We start from the raw sequence: 22,355 nt of genomic DNA, 5'->3' as shown, positions 1-22,355 counted from the left end.
AAGGAGAGACTTTTTGTTCGACGTGGTGTTTTGCTGTTGCGTTCTGATAATGATCAGTCCAGGGTCGTGGTCCCACGTTCGTTACAGTCCTCTGTCTTACGGCTTCTCCACCAAGGACATTGGGGTATAGTGCGAACGAAGCAACTTGCTCGTCAGCACTGTACTTGGTTCGGAATCGATGCTGCGATTACGAATATGTGCCCTTCTTGCATGGCGTGTGCCGAACAACAGTCCGCACCACCGTGGCAATTCTTTGCATGGCCGAAAGCCACTACCCCTTGGCAACGCTTACACATCGATTTTGCTGGTCCATTATGGAATGCTCGATGGTTGGTTGTGGTAGATTCATTCAGTAAATTTCCTTATGTTGTCCGGATGTCTTCCACGACGTCATCTGCCACCATCCAAGCGTTATCCGCTATCTTTTGCATTGAAGGTCTTCCACAGACTATTGTTTCCGACAATGGCCCACAATTCATGTCCGCAGAATTTCAGTCATTCTGCAAGGCCAATGGTATTCAACATCTGACGTCCGCGCCGTTATCGCCACAGTGAAACGGTGCCGCTGAACGTTTGGTCCGGACTTTCAAGTCACAGATGTTGAAAGAGTCGCATTCTCGGGAGGAGGCGTTATTGCTCTTTTTGTCCACGTATCGCTCTCAGCCCTGATATGGTCGCTCGCCGGCTGAGTTGTTGCACGGTCGCCGTCATCGCATCTTGATGTCTTTGCTACATCCTCCGCATCAGGTTCCTGTGCAGTGGCAGACACCTGCTTTTGCCCCAGGCGACGTTGTATACTATCGCAACTGTCCAGGTTCACGGCGTTGGCTCGCAGGGCGCATTCTTCGCTGCCTCGGCCGCGCTATGTATCTGGTTTTGGGGGCCTCTGGTGAGGTGCGTCGGCATCTCAATCAGCTGCGCCTCTGTCGTCGCCTGGGTTCTGCCGCTCCCCGTCTGCTTTCAGCGACGGTGCCGTCCGGTCAGCGCCCTGGGGACCCATCTACTGGCTCGCCTCATCCCCAGGTGTTACCGACGCTGCCTTCCATTTTGCCCCATGGCGACGCGCCGCCGCCTGCTCTCCCGCCGGCGACGCACGCAGTGGACGCGTCGCTGCAACCGCCGGGCGCCTCCCTGGGTCACCCGCCGCAGATCGCTTCCCGTGTCCAGCTGTCCTCCGACATGGAATTCTTGCCCGCTCTGGACCATAGGACGTCTTCGCCCGTCGGGTGCCCCGACCCGATGGAGGTCGACCCTCCGGCCCCTCCTGTCTCTCTACGGGAGCGTACACCGCATGTTGGCGTGCACCCTGGACTAGGTTTTCAGGCGTTTCCTAGCTCCCCTCGGACCGAATGGCAGGGTGCGGGTGGCACAGCCTCGCCTGTTGTTAGGCTCCCCACCTCGTCGCCTACGTCAACATGGGGTCCTCCCCACGGCGGGCGGAAGCCTTATAACACAACCGTACGCCGATTTGCGAGGGAGGAATGTGGTGTCACCGCCAGACACCACACTTGCTAGGTGGTAGCCTTTAAATCGGCCGCGGTCCGTTAGTATACGTCGGACCCGCGTGTCGCCACTGTCAGTGATTGCAGATCGAGCGCCGCCACACGGCAGGTCTAGAGAGACGGCCTAGCACTCGCCCCAGTTGTACAGCCGACTTTGCTAGCGATGGTTCACTGACAAATTACGTTCTCATTTGCCGAGACGATAGTTAGCATAGCCTTCAGCTATGTCATTTGCTACGACCAAGCAAGGCGCCATTATCATTTGCTGTTTATCTTGGGATGCATGTACCGTCAGACCGATGTTCACCAATTATGGATTAAAGTTAAGTATTCCAGAAGCTACGTACTTTTTTTACTAGACTCAACGCCTTTAACTGTTCCAGATCTCACGCCAGCCTGCGTGAGCTTAAACGCGTGCCTTTCGGCTACCTCATTGTGGCTTGGCTGTCTCGCCAAGTCACAACACTCCCCAGATATGATTGTATGCATATCGGCCGAGCGGAGTGGCGGCGCGGTTTAGGGCGCCATGCACGGATTACGCGGCCGCTCCCGCTGGAGGTTCGAGTCCTCCCTCGGGCACGGATGTGTGTGATGTTCTTAGCATAAGTTAGTTTAAGTAGTGTGTAAGTCTAGGGAACGATAACTTCAGCAGTTTTGTCCTCTAGGAATTCACACATATTTGAACATTTTATGCGTATCGTTCAAAAAGACGAAAAGGCTTAAAATATTTTAAGATGGTAGTCGCCATTCCATTCCTGAAGCTGAATTTTATACTTCCTGATTGTTTGCTTTATTTCTTCCCTCCTTGTTATCTCCGCAGGTCTCCTGTGAGGTTGGTGCACGAACAACTTTAAGGTAAGGCCAAAGTTTCTTGAAAATTTAGGAAAATGCTGGGTTGGTTTCTTTGAAAAAGACCTGGGCGATTTCCTTACTCGTACCTCATCAGTCTGAGCTAGTCCTTCATTTCAAAATGGCCTCGTCGCCGACGGAATGTTAAGCCTCAATTTTTCACCCCTAAAAGTGGAGAGCATGAGTCAATGCTGAATGTCTATGTATCTTGTCCTTTGCTTTCCAGCAACAGGAAATGTCCATTTCTTGAGGTATCGTTCACCGCAGGCAACACAGCTGCACATCACAGTAGATGAATCCTAATCAATACCAAGTGGCCTACTTAAATCAAAGCCAGAAGACAACCAGTAAACATTATCTGGAATATTACCACCATAGCACGAATGTATGTTGAGTAAGAGGAAGTAATCGAACTCAGCTGCAATGTATCGTATCCACTGCATTGTCCCTAGCCACAGTAAATGAGTTTGAGAAGAGAAGAAGCCTCTTGACAAATAAAATATCGTCCAACAGCCAGAATGACGAGGTGGACAGTGAGACAGCTGCACTTCTTTAAAGAGAAAGCAGACGTTACCTGTCGGATAGAAAAAGAGCGTACCACATGGAAATCCCTGAACCACCGTCGAACAAGAGTAAATACGACTAGGGATAAACTCTCGAAAAACAGATCGTCTTTGTGATGAGCAAGAATAGACTGTACCCCGAATAACGAACTGAAACTTGGACTTGGTGTCCATCATCTTGCACTTAAGACATGATAATTTTTGCAAAAGCTTTCTCCAATAACGCAGTTATGTTATGGACTGAATCTCTTTAGAAATTCGGTTGTTATATTTTATTTTCAAGGTTTTAGCTGTAACAGTTAGCTTCAGATACGTATCTAATAATTAATCCTACATTTATCAAATTACTCTAAATATGTGATTTCTGGTTATTATAGATCTCTTGTGTAATTTGCACCACATGTCTTAAATTGTTCATAATCCTTGTAAACTAATTGTGACAGTTACGTGTGTAAGCTCGGACAAAACTATTATCAGTATCTCTTGTAGCCTATTTTTTCACTGCGCGATTGAAGGCTGCATGGTGCGCAACGTCGAACGCCAAACAAATAAGTAAACGTCTATCTCCATAAATCGTACTGCTCAATTATTTGAATTTTCCACGCTACCAGCGGTACAGAAATTTCAAACATCACGTTTGATGAACACATTTGATTTCTTTGGCTGTGAAGGATTCACTGCGAATAGCACATAAATCAGCTAGCGCCAAATTGGATGCAGCTGTAGTTAAAACTGAAAACCATAGGACGAGGAAAATAATTTGCCGTATTTGTGTTGAACAGAGTAAGCTATAAAACTTGGGCATAGTACGAAAATATTAATCTGTTGCAGCGTACAATTTTAACTGAAAAGCAACATCTGTTGAAAGAATATGATACGTATATGAGTGATGAAAACAAGACGCGATATCTTTCAAAATAATACCTTTCATTGTGTAATTCATGAGGATCAAATACGTCTCACCCTTGGTCTGCCTGCTAACTGTTTTTAAGTTGCTCTCATAGACTCTTAGAGTAAATTACAGCTGATATTGCCGTCAGTTTATCGCTCTGCGTTTCTCAACTGTTTTGCTCACACCACTGAATCGTTGATATCTTCAATGGCGGGTGTGTTCGACGATCCAGGGGACTTGTACCACGATACTTACAGTCAGAGCGAAACACAGGTCGTGAGAGATTCTGACCAAAGTTCTACTTTATTGCTGGCGATATGCATTTTGGTAATGAGAATTGGATTTTACCTGGTTGAGGTAAGTAACGACGCTTGGACAAAGGTTTATTGCAGAGATAGCCCTGCATACTGTACACTGTCATCATAACGTTTTTAAATTTAGTTAGTATACGATCATTTGTACCAATACTAATGTATGCGTTAAAACTCATCACTGTATATTATTATCAGAAAGATATTGTCTTTGTACATACGATTATTCACTACATATTTGTGAGTCTTTTTGTTTGTGTGTGTGTGTGTGTGTGTGTGTGTGTGTGTGTGTGTGCGATCCAGAGAATGTAATGAGAAACTGAAATGCAGAGTCAACTCTTTGCGTATAAGGTAGATTTACATATTTCATCCAAGTTAAAGGTTATTCTTATTATTATTACTGTTATTACTGCTGTTATTTTTTCTTCTCGAGTGGGCCAACTAAGGACCGCAACCAATTTAAATTCCTCATTCAGTGTTGTCTTCTTTTCTTCCAGATCTGTTTCATCTGGTCACTACGTTTTCTTTTTTTTTTTTTTTTTTTTTTTTTTTATTTTCGTCTGACCACTTCAGACCAGTTTTTTCCACTGTCCTACGTTGGTATCCTTTCACATTCAATAAATTCTCCATAAATATTTCTCTGTCAGCTGTTTCCTCAGCTTTTCTGTTATTTGTTTACAAATCATTTTTTTACTTCTTATCCCATAAATATTTTAAGATGTTTTTGGTTAATATGTTCTCTCGCATTCGATAAAAAAGTGCAAAAAAAGTACCAGTCTTCAGTCTGATGTATTTTCTTTTTTTTTCATTTTTCGATAAATTTCATCATTACTATGTAATTTCCAACCTTCCGCAGTTTTCCATGGGTCTAATATTTTCCCAATGTTTCACCTTCCTGATATTTCTGATTTTTCTAACTTGTAGTTTAATACTAGACATTTGCTTGAATATAAACATTCTAACTTTCACATTTTAGATGGACATTTTGTTTTGTTGTAAAGGTCTTCAGTTATACCATAAGCACTTTCTGTTTTATGTATCCTTCCCCCTTTAGCTGTTTTATCCAAAAAGTTCTTGGCTTATCTACCAAAGATATTAATATTTTTTAACTTTTCAATTTGGCCAGGATCTGTTTACAGAAATTTTGGTGCATTTTTAATGTTTGAAAGAAATTTTGTTGTTTCTGCAGAAATTCCATTACCTTACCATACATCAGTGTCTATTTCGAATGGCTGAGCTGTTCCTCGCATAAATTTCACTTTAGATACTACATCGGTAAGAGTTTCACGAACTATATTTGCTAATTTAGACTTTGGACCAAATTCTCCATTTACTTGGTCTATAGTTTGTCTGTCAACAGAATCAAGGACGTTTTTGAAATCGACGAACATTATTATTATTATTATTATTATTATTATTATTATTACTATCAATATTCCATATATAATGGCTCCTTTTGAGCTGCAACAAACAGACATTTCAAAGTTTTCTTTTAGCCCTGCTTGTTTTCAAATTTCATTCAGTCCCAATGGACTGTTTGTCCTATCATCAGCCCAATATATTCCAGTCCTCTTGTGTTTTGGCTAAATGGTTCAAATGGCTCTGAGCACGATGGGACTTAACTTCTAAGGTCACCAGTCCCCTAGAACTTAGAACTACTTAAACCTAACCTACCTAAAGAAATCACACACATCCATGCCCGGAGGCAGGATTCGAACCTGCGACCGTAGCGGTCGCGCAGTTCCAGACTGTAGCGCCTAGAACCGCTCGGCCACCCCGGCGGCTCTTGCGTTTTACTTGTGGCTAAAAAATTTATGTTAGTCCTACTACCTTCAGCCCTTCTTTTACTGCTTAGATCCGTTTTCTTGTCTGTATTTCGAGTTCTCATAAAAATCCACAACTTGTCTAATTGATATGATTGGTTGCATTTTTTCAATATGCACATAGAATTTTAACCTGAGTCTTTTAAGGTCCGCATAAATGCTGATATACTTTTAAATGCCCTAATTATCTTCTAGTCCCTGTGTTCCTTCCTTGTATTTTCTTCATTATTTTTTTTTACCACTCAAATGGATTTCTATAACATCTTTCATTTTTTTTAAATAGGTGTTTCAGTTTTTATGATTCAGCATTTCATTTAACCATTTATTTTACGCCCTCTCTAACGTCTAACTTGGGATCCTTCATTAGGCTAACAGTAAAAACAGTACTATAATGCAAATAAAAGTTCAAGTTATCCGTACATGCTCACTAATAACAGTAATGATAATAATAATGATAATAAAGGTATTGATGGAACCAGGACTCGTCATGAGCTAATGTACTAGACATGTATGCAGGAGGAATGAAATTCAAGTTAGTATTTGGGCTTTCGATCTAATTTTCCCCATTGTCTCCTTAATTCATCTGAATTAATGTTAGAGTGGTTTCTTTGATTAGGCCTCCACCGATTTCCTCCGATGTCATCTACATTTCTATAACAAATTAGATCCAAACAGTGAACAATTACTAATGTGACAATATACCGTAAACTTAGAACATATTTCAACAATTAAAAGTGTGAGTTAAATATTTTCATATGTAAGATACTGCGAGAGCTAAAAAAATAGTTTTGCAGAAGGTAGACAGATTTTTTGCAGTTTTAAGGTTCACGAAGTGATTTTATACGTCTTGGTATTTTCTTGGATAGTTTTGTTTCTGCATGATATACAACTTCTTGGCGTAATGAAGTGTTACAACGACTAACATGTATGTCACAATCTGACCTGGCGCTGTAATCATAGACAGATTTGTTTTCAGGAAAAAGTTGTTCTCTTCTTAGTACACTTTTTTTGATAGAACTATCTCCAAAATATAAATTCAGGTCCAGGGTGTAATTTTTAGTTCTTTAAAAAAAGATTTGCATGGCTGCTTGCTTGTTTCATTATTCTTGTATTTGTTTCCAGAGAACGTTTTTGGTCTGGTGCATATTTCTCCAGAAAATGATACCGTATTTTAGTGATGAATGTACATGAACGAAGTATAATGTCCTAATTGTTTCTGCAATAGTGTTATTTCAGATTGGTCCTACCATAAATCTCAGTTTTTCTAGCTGTGAATTTAAGAACGTGATGTGAGAGTTTCATTTAAGATGTTTTTGAACATGAATCCTAAGAAATTTAGTTTCAATAAGAGCACAAATGTTTTGATTATACATACATATTTTTGGTTGCGGTGCATTTTTATTTTCATCTGTTTGGAAGTTCATGGGTACTGGTTTCCTGACGTTGACTATTAGCTTGTTCTTGGTAAACCGTGCAGACACTTTTTTCGTAATATCTTTAGAAGATTCAGTAAGATCTTCTTCTTTATTTCCTTCAGTCAATAGACTGGTGTAATCTGCAAACAGTACTGTTTCTGAATCTCCAACGTGTAAAATGTATACCAAACAAAGAAATTGATGCCTGTGGACCACTGTGGCTTGGTCCATACGGTTCTGAAAGGCGTACCTGGAGTTAATTTCCTTCCGTGTACTTTAATTCAATTATCTGAGAGAGATGGTCCAAATATGATTTAATCCATTGATTTGCCACTGCCTCTTGCACCATAACGATCAAGCTTTCTCAGCGGCAAAAAAAGATCAGTCACATCAAAATTTGAGCTTGTTTGGTCTTTGATAACCTTCACATCAACGGAACATTAACAATAACGTAATGTAGTAAACACATCACTATTAGCATTTTCACTGAAAAAATGTATATTTGTAAATATACTGGGTTCCACATCTTAGCGAATTTTCACAAATGTGACCAACGAAACATGCATATAATTCACTAATTGACAAGAGAAATACGGTGTCTGGACTCTCCTCAGATTTTAAAATGTCTCTAGCCAAAGCATAGTGTCAAAGGGAAGTGGCCGTATTTAAGGTAAGCGATCTTCGTGGTCTCTGGCTAGCGTTGCTGTCGCGGAATTTGAAGGTCGTGTGTTCCAGTCCCATTTCGAGCATGTTTGTGACTATTTTAGTATGTCCTGCAAATTCATTTGAATTGAATTCACAGAATACATTGAATACGAATTTAACGTGTTCTAAGTATATGAATACCGTTCGAGAATTAGATTTGTTCCGAGCTTCGTTTGTTGAAACCTGGCTGAAAGCGCAACGTCTGATGCGAAATTATTAAACAACGAATGAAAATATTTAAATATTTTATCATACCATTATGAACACTTGTCTTCAGATTACTCATTATTTGAAATTCAACTAGACTGGATCATACCCCATCCTAAGAAAAGCAACTAAGAATTATATCACTTGACACACACTTTCGTAATAGTAAAAGGTCTGTCGTGTGTTGATAGCTCTACCTCATACATGAAAATTAACAATAACTGAAACTGACGTTTCGTCCTGTGTTCCACGACGCTCCCTACATTAAAATTTATCAATAAGAAACTGAGTGGAAATACATTTATACACATAAGCTTTTATATAAATATACTCAACTGCAGTAATAAGAATGATCAGTGTGATTATGAAATTTTTATAAAAATAAGGCACCAAATTTTTATTATCGAAATTTTTCGTGCTCCCACCAAGTTTAACAGGCTATAGCCTTCTTATTTTCTATATTTAACTTTCTACCTATTATGCATTCTGTTTTTCAACCCGAATCTACATGTAACTATATAGTAACTTTCAGAATACAGATAGGAAAATATCCCGCAACTTTTTCTCAAACACAGCTACAACCTCTAAACAGATCCTAAACATTTAACACTCATCGTTACATCCAGTGTTTTACATTATAACTAGCTAATTACCCAGCGTTGCTCAGTATTTATTTATTTCAATCTTCTATTAGTCCCTATTCTCTTTCCGCCTCTCTCTGTCCACCTCCTCCTTCCCCTTCTCTCTATCCATCTGTTCCTCTTTTCCTTTCTTGCCCATCTCCTACACCCTCCTCTCTTTGTCCATCTCCTCTTCTTCCCTTTCATCATCTATTTCCTCCTCTTCCCCTTCTCTGTCCATTTTCTCCTCCCCCTCTCTCTGTCCATTTCCTCTTCTTTCCTTTCTGCCGGCCGCTGGTGGCAGAGCGGTTCTAGCCGCTTCAGTCTGGAACCGCGCGACCGCTACGGTCGCTGGTTCGAATCCTGCCTCGGGCATGGATGTGTGTGATGTCTTTAGGTTAGTTAGGTTTATGTAGTTCTAAGTTCTACGGGACTGATGACCTGAGATGTTAAGACCCATACTGCTCAGAGCCATTTGAATCATTTTTCCTTTCTGTCTGTTTTTCCTCCCCCCGTCTCCATCTATCTCTTCCTCCCACCTGTATGTGGCAATCTGTAGCTTCTCCCTCTCTGTCTGTCCCCGTCCTCTTACCACCTTCTCCCTCTACGATATCATCCCTATCCGAACCGGAGATTGATGGTTCCTACTCCGACAGTATTTCTTTCCAGATTGTAATTAATATGCGTACTAAGTTCGGTTGAGAGCGACCCAGGGGTTTAGGTGCATGCACGTCTCACATTTATTTCTCACATAATTAACATATTTAAAACATATTTGTATACATAGTTCACCTTCATTGCTAGGGAATTTCGTCCTATAATTTCGTTTTCACGCAGTTCAGTGTTTATAATGTCACAACTCCCAAACTTTGCGTCGTACAGTGATATCATTTTTGTAGGTAAAAATGGAAATGTCGTGTGGCTAGGGCCTCCCGTCGGGTAGACCGTACATTCAGCGGAATATATGTAAACTGCCTGCGAAATGTGTTGCGAATGGAATTGGTGGAAAAGAAGTAATAAATTTAAACGTCATGGATGATGCGACAGTTTTTCGCGCAAACTTTTTCTTTGTCGTTCAGCGCAGCTGTCGATTTCGTTCTGCGTGCTCCTGTGAGTGATGATGTTGATCTTTTCCCAATCGTCTCGATGCATTCTGCTACTTACTTGATAGAAAATGTCCAAAAGTTCCTCATCCGTTCTTTCCAAATACTCCCGAGTTGCATGTAATCGCTCACGAACAACAACTCGTTCCATTCTGTCATAGAGACGATGAACTTGGGCGGCGGAACATAGGCGATATAGGGATCGCGACAGAAAGGCAAGAGAGGACTTCAGTCGCACTTTCTTCTTCCGTCGTTGGTCAAGGCATCGGCACAATCTGCAAATCTCCTCCCTGTAGAGACGCAGTACAAAAACATCATCAAACTAACGTCGACCGCAGAACCCGAGACAGAACCCAACAAGCAGTTTGTCAACAACTGGCCACGAAAGCCTCAACAATTTTGCAGTAGATAATAGTTACGAAGTGAACTATCCGTGCATCAGTTATACGTCCATGCGCCCCACGGTTTCATTATAGACATTAAAAGTTTCTCCGTAACTATTTATATCTCATAAACGCCAATTTTCAGAACTATCTGTATGGGGGTTAGCAATCGGGGCAAAGAGAAATCTTTTATACTTTTTAGTCTGATTTAAGAAAATGTTGTGTTAGAAATGTACTATGTACTGCATTTAAATACTTATTTTCTGCTGTTTAGTCCTGTGTGTGTGTGTGTGTGTGAAATTTCTCAATGGATTTTCAGCTGATCGTATCTGCAATAGAATAGTGTTGTACTTACCTACCAATAATATATCAGTCAGTCTAATCGTCATTTTCCTATAGAAATGAAATAAAAAAACAAGCAAAATTTATAAAAATGGTTCAAATGGCTCTAAGCACTATGGGACTTAACATCTGAGGTCATCAGTCCCCTAGACTTAGGACTATTTAAACCTAACAACCTAAGGACATCACACACATCCATGCCCGAGGCAGGATTCGAACCTGCGACCGTAGCAGCAGCGCGGATCCAGACTGAAGCGCCTAGAATCGCTCGGCCACAGCGGCCGGCCAAGCAAAATTAATTTTACACGATTCTTAATAGGTTTTATATTTCAATATTAAAATAAACTAATTCCAGGTCCTTCTTGATTATCCATTTGAAATCTATTAGTCACTTATGATGTTAGAAATTTCAGTTGTCGCATTCGTTCCATTTTCTTTGTTGCGTCTTCATTGCACTGTGTCCTGCCAGTGAGTTTTGGGCAATGGAGCTGCTCTATTCGTAATTCATCCAGTGATCTGACATGACTTAATGCGGCATGGTCTTGTCTTTTAGCATGTAATGCATATCCGAGTTATACAACGATGTGATACGTTGTATGATATTTGTCGTCGTTGCCAGCCCTTCCCACTGCACCACTATGGTAGCTAAGTGGATCAGAAATACCAATAAACGACTGCTGCGGTACATGATGTTCAACACTGTACGCTGAACGGTGCTCTCCAAAACACGTGTGCCTGCGCCAGCACTGTTTCCTGTTGTCAGATCTGCCACTAAACACCGCCTATCCTACTCCAGAGAGCCGGCACGCCTCCGACACCTATGATCTGTGATGAGGTATGGACGTCCAGCTTCTTGTCGTCTGCTCGTGGTTTCAGTATTCTTCAAGCGCTACCCACAGATCCTCACGACAGTAGCACGCAAACAGCCAATCAGCTGCGCCGTTTCCGAGATGCTCCCTCACAGACGCTGGGCCATAACAATCAAGCTTTCGTCAAAGTCGCTTAAGTCGACGGATTTCCGCATTTGCACCGCTTATCGTCGCTAGAATGATTCGCCTTTCGTCTCCGCTCCGTTCATAAACTTCTCTTACCGCGTCACGTGCCCTCAGCGCCACAATGGGGCATACAACCTCGCAGTGGACGGCGGTCATAATACACTCCTGGAAATGGAAAAAAGAACACATTGACACCGGTGTGTCAGACCCACCATACTTGCTCCGGACACTGCGAGAGGGCTGTACAAGCAATGATCACACGCACGGCACAGCGGACACACCAGGAACCGCGGTGTTGGCCGTCGAATGGCGCTAGCTGCGCAGCATTTGTGCACCGCCGCCGTCAGTGTCAGCCAGTTTGCCGTGGCATACGGAGCTCCATCGCAGTCTTTAACACTGGTAGCATGCCGCGACAGCGTGGACGTGAACCGTATGTGCAGTTGACGGACTTTGAGCGAGGGCGTATAGTGGGCATGCGGGAGGCCGGGTGGACGTACCGCCGAATTGCTCAACACGTGGGGCGTGAGGTCTCCACAGCACATCGATGTTGTCGCCAGTGGTCGGCGGAAGGTGCACGTGCCCGTCGACCTGGGACCGGACCGCAGCGACGCACGGATGCACGCCAAGACCGTAGGATCCTACGCAGTGCCGTAGGGGACCGCACCGCCACTTCCCAGCAAATTAGGGACACTGTTGCTCCTGGGGTATCGGCGAGGACCATTCGCAACCGTCTCCATGAAGTTGGGCTACGGTCCCGCACGCCGTTAGGCCGTCTTCCGCTCACGCCCCAACATCGTGCAGCGCGCCTCCAGTGGTGTCGCGACAGGCGTGAATGGAGGGACGAATGGAGACGTGTCGTCTTCAGCGATGAGAGTCGCTTCTGCCTTGGTGCCAATGATGGTCGTATGCGTGTTTGGCGCCGTGCAGGTGAGCGCCACAATCAGGACTGCATACGACCGAGGCACACAGGGCCAACACCCGGCATCATGGTGTGGGCAGCGATCTCCTACACTGGCCGTACACCACTGGTGATCGTCGAGGGGACACTGAATAGTGCACAGTACATTCAAACCGTCATCGAACCCATCGTTCTACCATTCCTAGACCGGCAAGGGAACTTGCTGTTGCAACAGGACAATGCACGTCCGCATGTATCCCGTGCCACCCAACGTGCTCTAGAAGGTGTAAGTCAACTACCCTGGCCAGCAAGATCTCCGGATCTGTCCCCCATTGAGCATGTTTGGGACTGGATGAAGCGTCGTCTCACGCGGTCTGCACGTCCAGCACGAACGCTGGTCCAACTGAGGCGCCAGGTGGAAATGGCATGGCAAGCCGTTCCACAGGACTACATCCAGCATCTCTACGATTGTCTCCATGGGAGAATAGCAGCCTGCATTGCTGCGAAAGGTGGATATACACTGTACTAGTGCCGACATTTTGCATGCTCTGTTGCCTGTGTCTATGTACCTGTGGTTCTGTCAGTGTGATCATGTGATGTATCTGACCCCAGGAATGTGTCAATAAAGTTTCCCCTTCCTGGGACAATGAATTCACGGTGTTCTTATTTCAATTTCCAGGAGTGTAATTGGCTCATCAGCTTGAATGACAAAATCATGAAATATCACCCGAAGTGAAGATCCCATGCATAAAGGGTTAAGTAGTGGGCTAGAAGCTCCTGTAGAATGCGTACTATGGAGCCCAGATTTGAAGGCCAGCAGTGAATGAACTCTGGGGTTTGAAATACTTTGGTAGGCCTAATTCCTGACGCAGGTGATGCCGATGAGACACGGTAGCTCCACGAGATGTCTGCAGTCAGAGGGGTGACAGGCGTGATAAGAGTAACGTGCCCAGTGTACGTGCGAAACACGTAGTGAGGTGCTAGTGGTGAACAACAGCCGCCTCATTATCAGCGCGTTGCGTGAGGCAGTGTGGGCAGTTCAGGTCGGATCGTCGGCGCCAGCTAACGTACCTGCCTTGCAAGGTGGTGTCACTTCTTCTTGTGTGTGTGGTGCTCTGGCAAAAGTCTAAACACAGTAACCGCTGATGGAGCGGTGCTTCTGTCCACAGGCAAGCTGGGTACCAGCGCACGACGTGCAGCACCTGATGCTGCAGAACGCAGTGGACATGTCGGCTGCCATCGCCACCTTCTGCGTGCTGGGCTACACCATTGCTTTCGGGAAGGATGTGCACCATGTAATAGGTATGAGCGTGTTGTTCACTACAACTAATTCTCAGGAGCTGCAGATAGATGCTATTCAGCTAGTCGTAATCTAAGGTAAAAGATAAACCTGTCAGAAACTTGAAGGCTGTTTGAACACCATGGTTCTATTGACACACTTACCTTCTTCCGACTTTTGTACTTAGATATGCAGCCATTTGTACACCCCAACAAAGAAAATGTGAACCACCCAGGACAGGACAAGGAAAAGAACTGAAATTTCACAGTTGCGAGGGTATTTATTATTATTTCAGTGGTCAAATTTGCAATGAACTTGGCAGTATGATCACACTAACCATTATGACGTTGCATCCTCTCTGGCCTGGTTCAAAATGGTTCAAATGGCTCTGAGCACTATGGGACTTAACTGCTGAGGTCATCAGATCCCTAGAACTTAGAACTGCTTAAACCTAACTAACCTAAGAACATCACACACAACCATGCCCGAGGCAGGATTCGAACCCGCGACTGTAGCGGGCACGCGGTTCCAGACTGTAACGCCTAGAATCGCTCGGCCACTCCAGCCGGCTCTGGCCTGGATGCGAGTGGTTCCGAAGGATCTCATACAGCCATTGTATTCCCTCCTAAGTAGACACACAACTGTTCTAACGGTTCTTGATATCCTGCATATCGGCACTAAGATGGATTTGACGACCGAACATGTTCCACATACATTGTATTGGGAACTGGTCTGTGGATCTTTCTGGCCACGAGCATACCTCAGCGTCATGCAGGCAGTTTATAGAGGCACGTGGCATGTGTGAACAAGCATTGTTCTGTTGAAAAATGGCAACCATGATAACTGCCACACGAGAGGTAAAGCAGGATGTGCATGGCATACCATTGTGCCGTCACAGTTCCCTCAACCATAACCGGCCTTGAGTTGAAGCTAAATATTATGGCACTATGGCTCCAAGGAGTATCACTGCTGTGCCTCACCAAACCACTGAAGGATTGAGACAATCCCCAGGTTGCCGCCATATTCACCGACGATGGTCATCCAGGGTAATGGAGAACCGCGATTAATTGTTGAACAGAATGCGACTTCATTCACCAGCACTCCGTGCTTCCTGGCCACGAAAAACTCCAGACACAGCCGTTTATGTTGTGGCGTTAACGGCATCCTACGCATGCGATGGTAGTTTCCTAGTGCAGCTGCCCCTAGTCTCTGATGAATGGTGTAGGATGACAGAGATTTTTGTGTAAGGTCTATTACTTGTTTTCTGATGGCAGATGCAGCTGTGAACGGGTTACAACGCGCTCAGCTGCACCAGTATGGCGATCATCCTTACGGCGGTCAGACGGTATGCCTGCTTTCTGGTTCCCATTCAGTCCAACATCGTGAGACTGTCACATTTGAATGCTCCACAAACATGACCCTTTCACTTTATAGTCTGGCCAATAAACCTCCCACCCTACACCACAGCATGATACGTACATAATCGCATTTTGCTCCGAACCCTGTCCGCCAGATCATTTATGTATATAGAAAAAAACAGTTCTATCATACTTCCCTAGGTCACCTCCTGACGGTACCCTTGTATCAGGTGAACACTCGCCATCGCGGAGAACGTACTGGGTTCTGTTATTTAAGAAGTCTTCGAGCCGCTCTCATATCTAGGAATCAGTTGCGTTTACTCGTACCTTCGTCAACAGTTTGCAGTGGGTCGCCGTGACAAACGCTTTTCGTTAGTCTAGGAGTATCGGATCTGCCTGCTGGCCTTTATCCGTGGTTCGTAGGATATCATGAAAGGAAAGGACAGGCTGAGTTTCGTATGAGCGATTCTCTCTAAATCCGTGCTGATTTGTGGAGAGAAGCTTTTCCGTCTCAAGGAAATTTATTATACTCAGACTGAGTAGCCTATATGTTCCAGAATTCTGCAACAAACAGACGTTTAGGATATTATGCAGTATGTTTGCTGGTCCGTTTTCTTTTACCCATCTGACGTGCGCTTTTTTCCAGTCGCTTGCAATTTTGCGCTAGTCGAGAGATTCGCGATATATACAAGTTAAGTAAGGGCCCATTGCCGTAGAAAACTCTTTGTGAGACCGCACAGCGATTCTACTCGGACTTGGCGATCCTTTCATTAGATTGTCTGCGCCAGGGACGCCTATTCCTATATGGTGCATACGGAAGTCTGTGCGATAGTCAAACGATGGTATGTTTCTACGATACCCATGTGTGAACGTTTCCTTGCCTTTTCGTGTCTTCTATTGCCACACCAGATCGGTCAACGAGTGATTGGATAGAAGCATTTTGCCCGGTCAGCGATTTTACGTAGGACCAGAATTTTCTCGGGATCTCGGTTCTTTTTGCTAAGGCACGATGGTGATAGTTTTTGTATGCTTCAAGCATCGATCTTTTTACATACGCACGAATTTCTACTAACTTTTGTCTATCGCCTTTTGCGCATTATTTTTTTTTAACCGAGAGTGCAACACTCTCTGCTTCCTCATCTATTTCCGAATTTTGTTATAAAACTACGGTGGGCTCTTAAACCACCTTAATTCGGCACATATTTTTGACCTAAATTACTCTACGTCCATCATACTGGAACTGAATGATGCCCATTCATTTTCTAAGTGGCATGTTAACAACTCCTGATCTACTCTTTCTAGCAAAAATACGCTGCTGGCCCTCTTAAAGGTATATTAACTTCAGTAACTATCGTCGCAATGAGGACATCATAATCATTAATCGATCTCTCTGTATCGACACCGTCGAAAGATCAGGCCAGTTTGTAGCTACAAGATCTAAAATATTTCCACTGCATGTGGGCTGTCGAAGTAACTACTGAGGACAGTTTTCGGAAGTACTTCGCAAGACTGTCTGTCAGTACCACCTGAAGTGAATTCATAGACGTCCCAGTCTATATTCGGTAGGTAGCCTCCAGGTAGTACTGAATGATCTGGGTATTTCCGTGCTACTGAGCGTAGACTTTCTCTAAATGGTTGCAGAATTGTCAAAGCGTAATCGGATGGCCGGTAAAAAACACCCGGTAATTAGCTAGAGTTCACCTAGACAAGTTGCATGCATCCAGATAACTTCACAGTCAGACTCAATTTCGACCTCGATAGTCACAATATTTTTGTCGAATGCAGAAAACACTGCCTCTCTTGTCGCGACTAATCCGTCTTACTGATAACGGTTCCATGCCTTGCTAAATATTTAATAGCTTTCGACTTCTCCCGGTTCCGAGAATAATTTGAGCACAACAACTATCCTGGTGTGTAGTAAATTCAGGAACTTTGTTACGAATGCTTCGACAGCTTAAGATTATTTTTTTTTTTTACACTTTACTTTGTTCGGGATGTATGAGCGTACGTCAGAAGACCTCAAAGTACAACCCAACATAAAAAAAACACGTACGCTCCGCAAGTACTCTGCTACCTGGGTAGCTGCTTCCTTTGTGTGGTGCACCCCTGTTCTATCAAGGGGAGTCCTACAATTCTCCGTCCCATAACGCATAATGTAATAACAGTCAGTTCAAATACAGCAAATAAAATGATTTGCAGTGCTGGGGATCAACATCTATATCCACACAGTGCAAACCGCTATCAATATAGTGGTGGAGGGCTCTTCCTATCCGACCACATATGACGGTTACTTCCCGGTACATTCGCGCATCGAAAGCGGGCAGGATGACATTTTAATCTTGTTTCCTTGTTCCCCAATGGAGTTCTGTGAGATATATTAAAAATTTCCTTACTTAGTTCTGTTCCTGAAACTATGGTTGTAGGCTGTCGATGGAAAGGTGACGTCAAGTTTCAAGCGTCTGCCCCGCGTTTATAGCCGTTCCGTGACACCAAAAAAACCTGCAACCATTTGTACTGCCGTTTTTTTTTATTCTTTATATACGTTCTATATCCCTTGTTAGTACTGTTTGATATATTTTTCACACACTTATGTAATATTCTAGTATGGATCACAGATTTTTTGACAAGCAATCTTCTCTGTAGACTGATTACACTTTCCTGTAGCCTACCAACTAACCGAAATTTGCCAATTGATGTTGATATTGACCCACATGATCATTCCGTTTCATATCCCCACAGACTGTTGTATTCAAATATCAGTCCGATTTAACTAACTCCATTTCTGACTTACTGATATTGTACTCAATGTATAATAATTTTCCGTGCTTTGTAAAGTTCACAGATTTATGTTTCTGAATATTTGAAGCAAAGTACTAATCTTTTCACTTCAAATTTTATAAAGACCCTGCTGGATATTTGTACAGTGTTTTTATTGTAAGAGCTGGTGTAGCACTTTTTCGAAAGTCAAGGCATAGTGTTTGCATTCCTGGCTTTCCGAAAGTCATGGGAAGAAAGAGTAAGCTGTAAGGACCCTGGAAGTCACGTTGCTTGACATAGAGAAAGTCATTCTGTTCGAGTTATTATTAAGTTTCAGCTCAGAATATGTTCTGAGATTCTAGGACACATTACTATCAATTATGCTGGACGGTAGTTTAGTGGATCACTTATCCTACCTTTCTTGTAGACCGACGTGACATGTGGTTTTCTTCAACCAACAAGGGTACAGCTGTTTTGTTCGAGGATACTATGGTGCATAATAGTAATGAGAAGGGCCTAACGTATCTTCAGACAGGGATTCCATCGGTCCAAAGGGCTTTGATCAAATTTATTGACTTCAGCTGATTCTTAAAACCACTGATTCCATAAATCCCGGGTCTTCCTTGGTAAAATAATGTATGAAAATGCATTTCATATTTTTATTGTTGATCTTTACATATTTGTCCTAAGTTTTATGTTGCCTTGGTTTCACAAAAATAGTAACCTGACGCTCCGCACCTAACTTTGCCTCTCACTGCTGACCTACAACCTTTCCATGACTGTTAGATGGCAGTAGATCTCTTCTTTTCTTTGTGTTTTTCGCCGTAGTGCATGGTTCAAATGGTTCAAATGGCTCTGAGCACTATGCGACTCAGCTGCTGTGGTCATAACTCCCCTAGATCTTAGAACTACTTAAACCTAACTGACCTAAGGACATCACACACCTGCGACCGTAGCGGTCGTGCGGTTCCAGACTGTAGCGCCTTTAACCGCTCGGCCACTCAGGCCGGCCTCGTAGTGTATGCTATCTGTTGCATGCTGCCTCCGTAGTGCTCTAACTTTAATGGTCAATAGTACAAATAACTTTTTTTCTCAATAAGTGTAAAAAGTAATGTTATTGATAAATAACAATAATTAACGAATGAAGCTCATTTAAATTAGAATAGCGAATTGTATACTCCCCCGAATTTTTGCAGGGTGATTTATGAAAAACAGACAGTTTTCAAATGAATAGTAGTATATTAATTTTTAAGCAGAACTCTTTTATCTACACATAATCAAAGGTTAACATCTTCTATTCGATTGCGATGGCTACCTACGAAAGATTATGTCATCCAAGTGGTGGCTATGCTCTCGAATACAGTTTCAACACTCTGCCAGAGGTTACTCGTAACTCGGGACACTCTTCTTTAATAACAGCTTCAGCTTCATTTAAGTTTGGGGTTTGTTAACACAGACACATTCTTTCGAATACCCTCACAAAGAAAGTCAAAAGCGGACATGTCTGGTTATTTTGGTGGTCGTGTTACGTTATCTAAATGTGAAATGAAGCGTCCACGAAAAATTTTCATCACACCTTCCATGGCTGATTTTAGAGTGTGCATAGGTGTACCTTCCTGCTGAAATTAAGTATACCTTGTATGAAACAACGTTTTTAGCATGTGTGCGGAACGTTCGAAATTCATTGTGAAATGGATTCGGAATCCACATGTTCCTAGTCTTGATTGATGTCAGCTGTTTTGTGAAAAATGAAAGTTTTTGGCGGACCACGACTTGAACCCGGATTTCTGGCTTATCGCGGGCGGTCGACTTAAAAACTTCGGCTGCCCGAGCACTCCTTCAGGACCGACCTTAACTTCCGTATGTCACGGAATTCACACCACTTACGCTAACACAGTTCATGGTTACCGCACAGGGAGATATAAATATTCCATCGTCAGCTTGTAAGTAGCCTGTTAATGTGTTTGTATGTTGGCAGCACTATGTAGCGCCCTGCATTAATAACTCTGACAGCACTGTGCACACTCTGTAAGAGACTGTGGCTAGACGGTCTAGCAGTTTGAAGTTAACAGCCAGCAGTGATGGAAGTTGGAGGTGAACAGCCAGTAGTGATGGAGGCTGGGAGTGAGTAGCCAGCGGTGATGGAGGTTAGAGGTTTGAAGTGTTAGTGGGAGCAGACGATCTGGACGTGCGTCCTTCATGGAAATGTAATTTGTCAATGATCATATACATTTTGGAACTGGATGTCATGGACGATTGTATAATTTTTGAACTGATTACCACATTATTTAGGTAAATACATTGTTTGCTCTGCAACAAAATCTTTCCTTTTCTAACCACATGCCTACCAGTAGTTGCAGGATTCAGTAGTTAGCTGACAGTATTGGTGGCTGCGGCATTGCTGTAGTTCGTGTAATGAAGATTTTTGTGAGATAAGTGGCTTATGTTATGTATGGGTGGCTTATGTTATGTATGGGTTAGTGTTAGGATTTCTTCTATTTCACGACCATTCTTTTGTATTAATTATTTGAAGTCAGTTCATCATTTTTTTGAGCAGTCAGATCGTGTTGCGCTAGAATATTGTGAGTCAGTGTTGAAATGATAGAGAATATCAAAGAGACAGTGCATTCTATTTCACTCAGCTATATAAGCAAAAAATATAAATAAAGAAGTTTCAATTTTAGCTCGTCGAGGTACGGTCACAATTCTGATGGGTGCAATGTCCGTGTTTATAGAGTGTCTGTATCTTCGTATTACAATGTCCTCCAGACATGCATGTCTAACTACCAATGATGTTCGGAGTTCATTATCACTATTACGCCGTTTACCTCAAAAACAAAATAAAAAAATTTTTGTGGTTACATTGACAATCACGTGTTGCTAGGGAAAAGGTCTTTCATAAACTATGCAAAGTCTTCAAGGGCTCAAAAACGATGTTTCTGTTTGTTAACTGACCTATTTTTGTGAAAAAGTGCCTCATTGCTCATAAACACTATTACATTTTGAACATCTTCAGAGATCACTTGCGTGCACACATGAAGTCTTCTCGTTGTTGGAAGTCCCCTCTTTGATCTGCTGAACCACCAATATTTCATACGAATGGAATTTTAAACCCTAACGTACATTATCCTCACAGAACCACCGTTCATCCTTAGACAGCGCTCATATTGACGCTCGGGCCATTTCGGATTCCTGATAGTTACCTCTCTGACAATGTCGATATTTTCAGGTGCTCTCGCATCTTTATCAGGATTTTCCCCTGAAATCAGTAACGAACTTAGGGTCATAAGGAAACTTGGAGCTGTACGATTAAAATGACGAAATATCTGTCGTGCTGCAACAACAGACTCAGCATTTAGGATAAAGACATGTCGCGCGAACTGACATGGCACAAAGTCCCAAAGAGAATGACGTATGTATTGTTTGTCTGTCACCACTTTCAGTGATGTACTAGTCAGTCTAAACGGTCTGTTTTCCGTAGGCCAGCATCTGGTTAGGCCTGTCATGGTCGCTAACGTGGTGAGACGTGAGATCAGACGCGCTGTTCCAGGCTGGGATCCCGCAGTGGTGCTGGAGACGCAAGAAGTGGCTACGGCGCTGCGCGGTCTGGGGGCGGTGTTGATGGTGAGCGCCATCTTCACGGCGGGGGCGGCGGGCCGGCTGCCGCTGGCGGGGGCGGCTCTGGGGGCGATGTTGCTGGCGGGCGTGCTGACGCCGATGCTGCTCCACTGGGTCTGGGCCCCACAGGGCTGGCTCGCCACGCACACCTTCCACTTCGTGGACCAGGTACGCCTCCCCAGCCTGCCACTCGATGCTTCAATACTGGGCTGTCCAAGAACGGAGAACGAACAAATTCTAGAGTCCGACGAGTTCTCGAGAACCTTTTTTTTAACAAATAAAAGGAGCCCTCCACACACGCACTTGCGTGGAGACCATCACAGAAAATTCTACTGTCACCTCTGCAAAAGTATTAGTTTCGTAACTTCTTTTCACAGGGTACGGGTCCACCATCTGAGTGTAGTTACCTGGTAATAATGTCACACCTAAACTACATCCGAACCTGTCTCGAAAGGCCCGACGGTACCGACTGACCGCCGGTAACTAGATGTGAATATGGAGTGGCATGTGGTCAGCACATCACTCTCCCGGCAGTTATCAGCTTTCGAATATGCTCTCATTTGGCAGAACAGAAACACTCTCAGACTTCAAGAAGAACATAATAATCCCAATACCAAAGAAGGCACGTGCTGATAAGTTTGAACATCGCCGAAATATCAGTTTAATAAATCGTGGTTACAGAATATTGTCGCAAATTATTTACACGGGCACGAAAAACTGATAGGAGCCGATTTC

The 22,355-nt window shown here is 43.4% G+C and overlaps 1 protein-coding gene across 1 annotated transcript in view; it reads left to right on the top strand.

Annotated features, from left to right (window-relative positions):
* Positions 1-4,136: 4,136 nt before the first annotated feature.
* Positions 4,137-22,355, top strand: part of LOC126101466 (putative ammonium transporter sll0108) — a 103,363-nt gene continuing 85,144 nt past the window's right edge. The window contains exons 1-3 of the mRNA XM_049912117.1: positions 4,137-4,163; positions 13,778-13,910; positions 21,553-21,788. Of these exons, the coding sequence (XP_049768074.1) occupies positions 4,137-4,163; positions 13,778-13,910; positions 21,553-21,788 (396 nt within the window). The remainder of the gene's footprint in view (positions 4,164-13,777; positions 13,911-21,552; positions 21,789-22,355) is intronic.

This window comes from Schistocerca cancellata, chromosome 9 (genome assembly GCF_023864275.1).
Source record: "Schistocerca cancellata isolate TAMUIC-IGC-003103 chromosome 9, iqSchCanc2.1, whole genome shotgun sequence".
Lineage (NCBI taxonomy): Eukaryota > Metazoa > Arthropoda > Insecta > Orthoptera > Acrididae > Schistocerca > Schistocerca cancellata.
The sequence above is the reverse complement of the archived record's forward strand: the minus strand, read 5'-3'. Positions and strand labels throughout refer to the sequence as shown.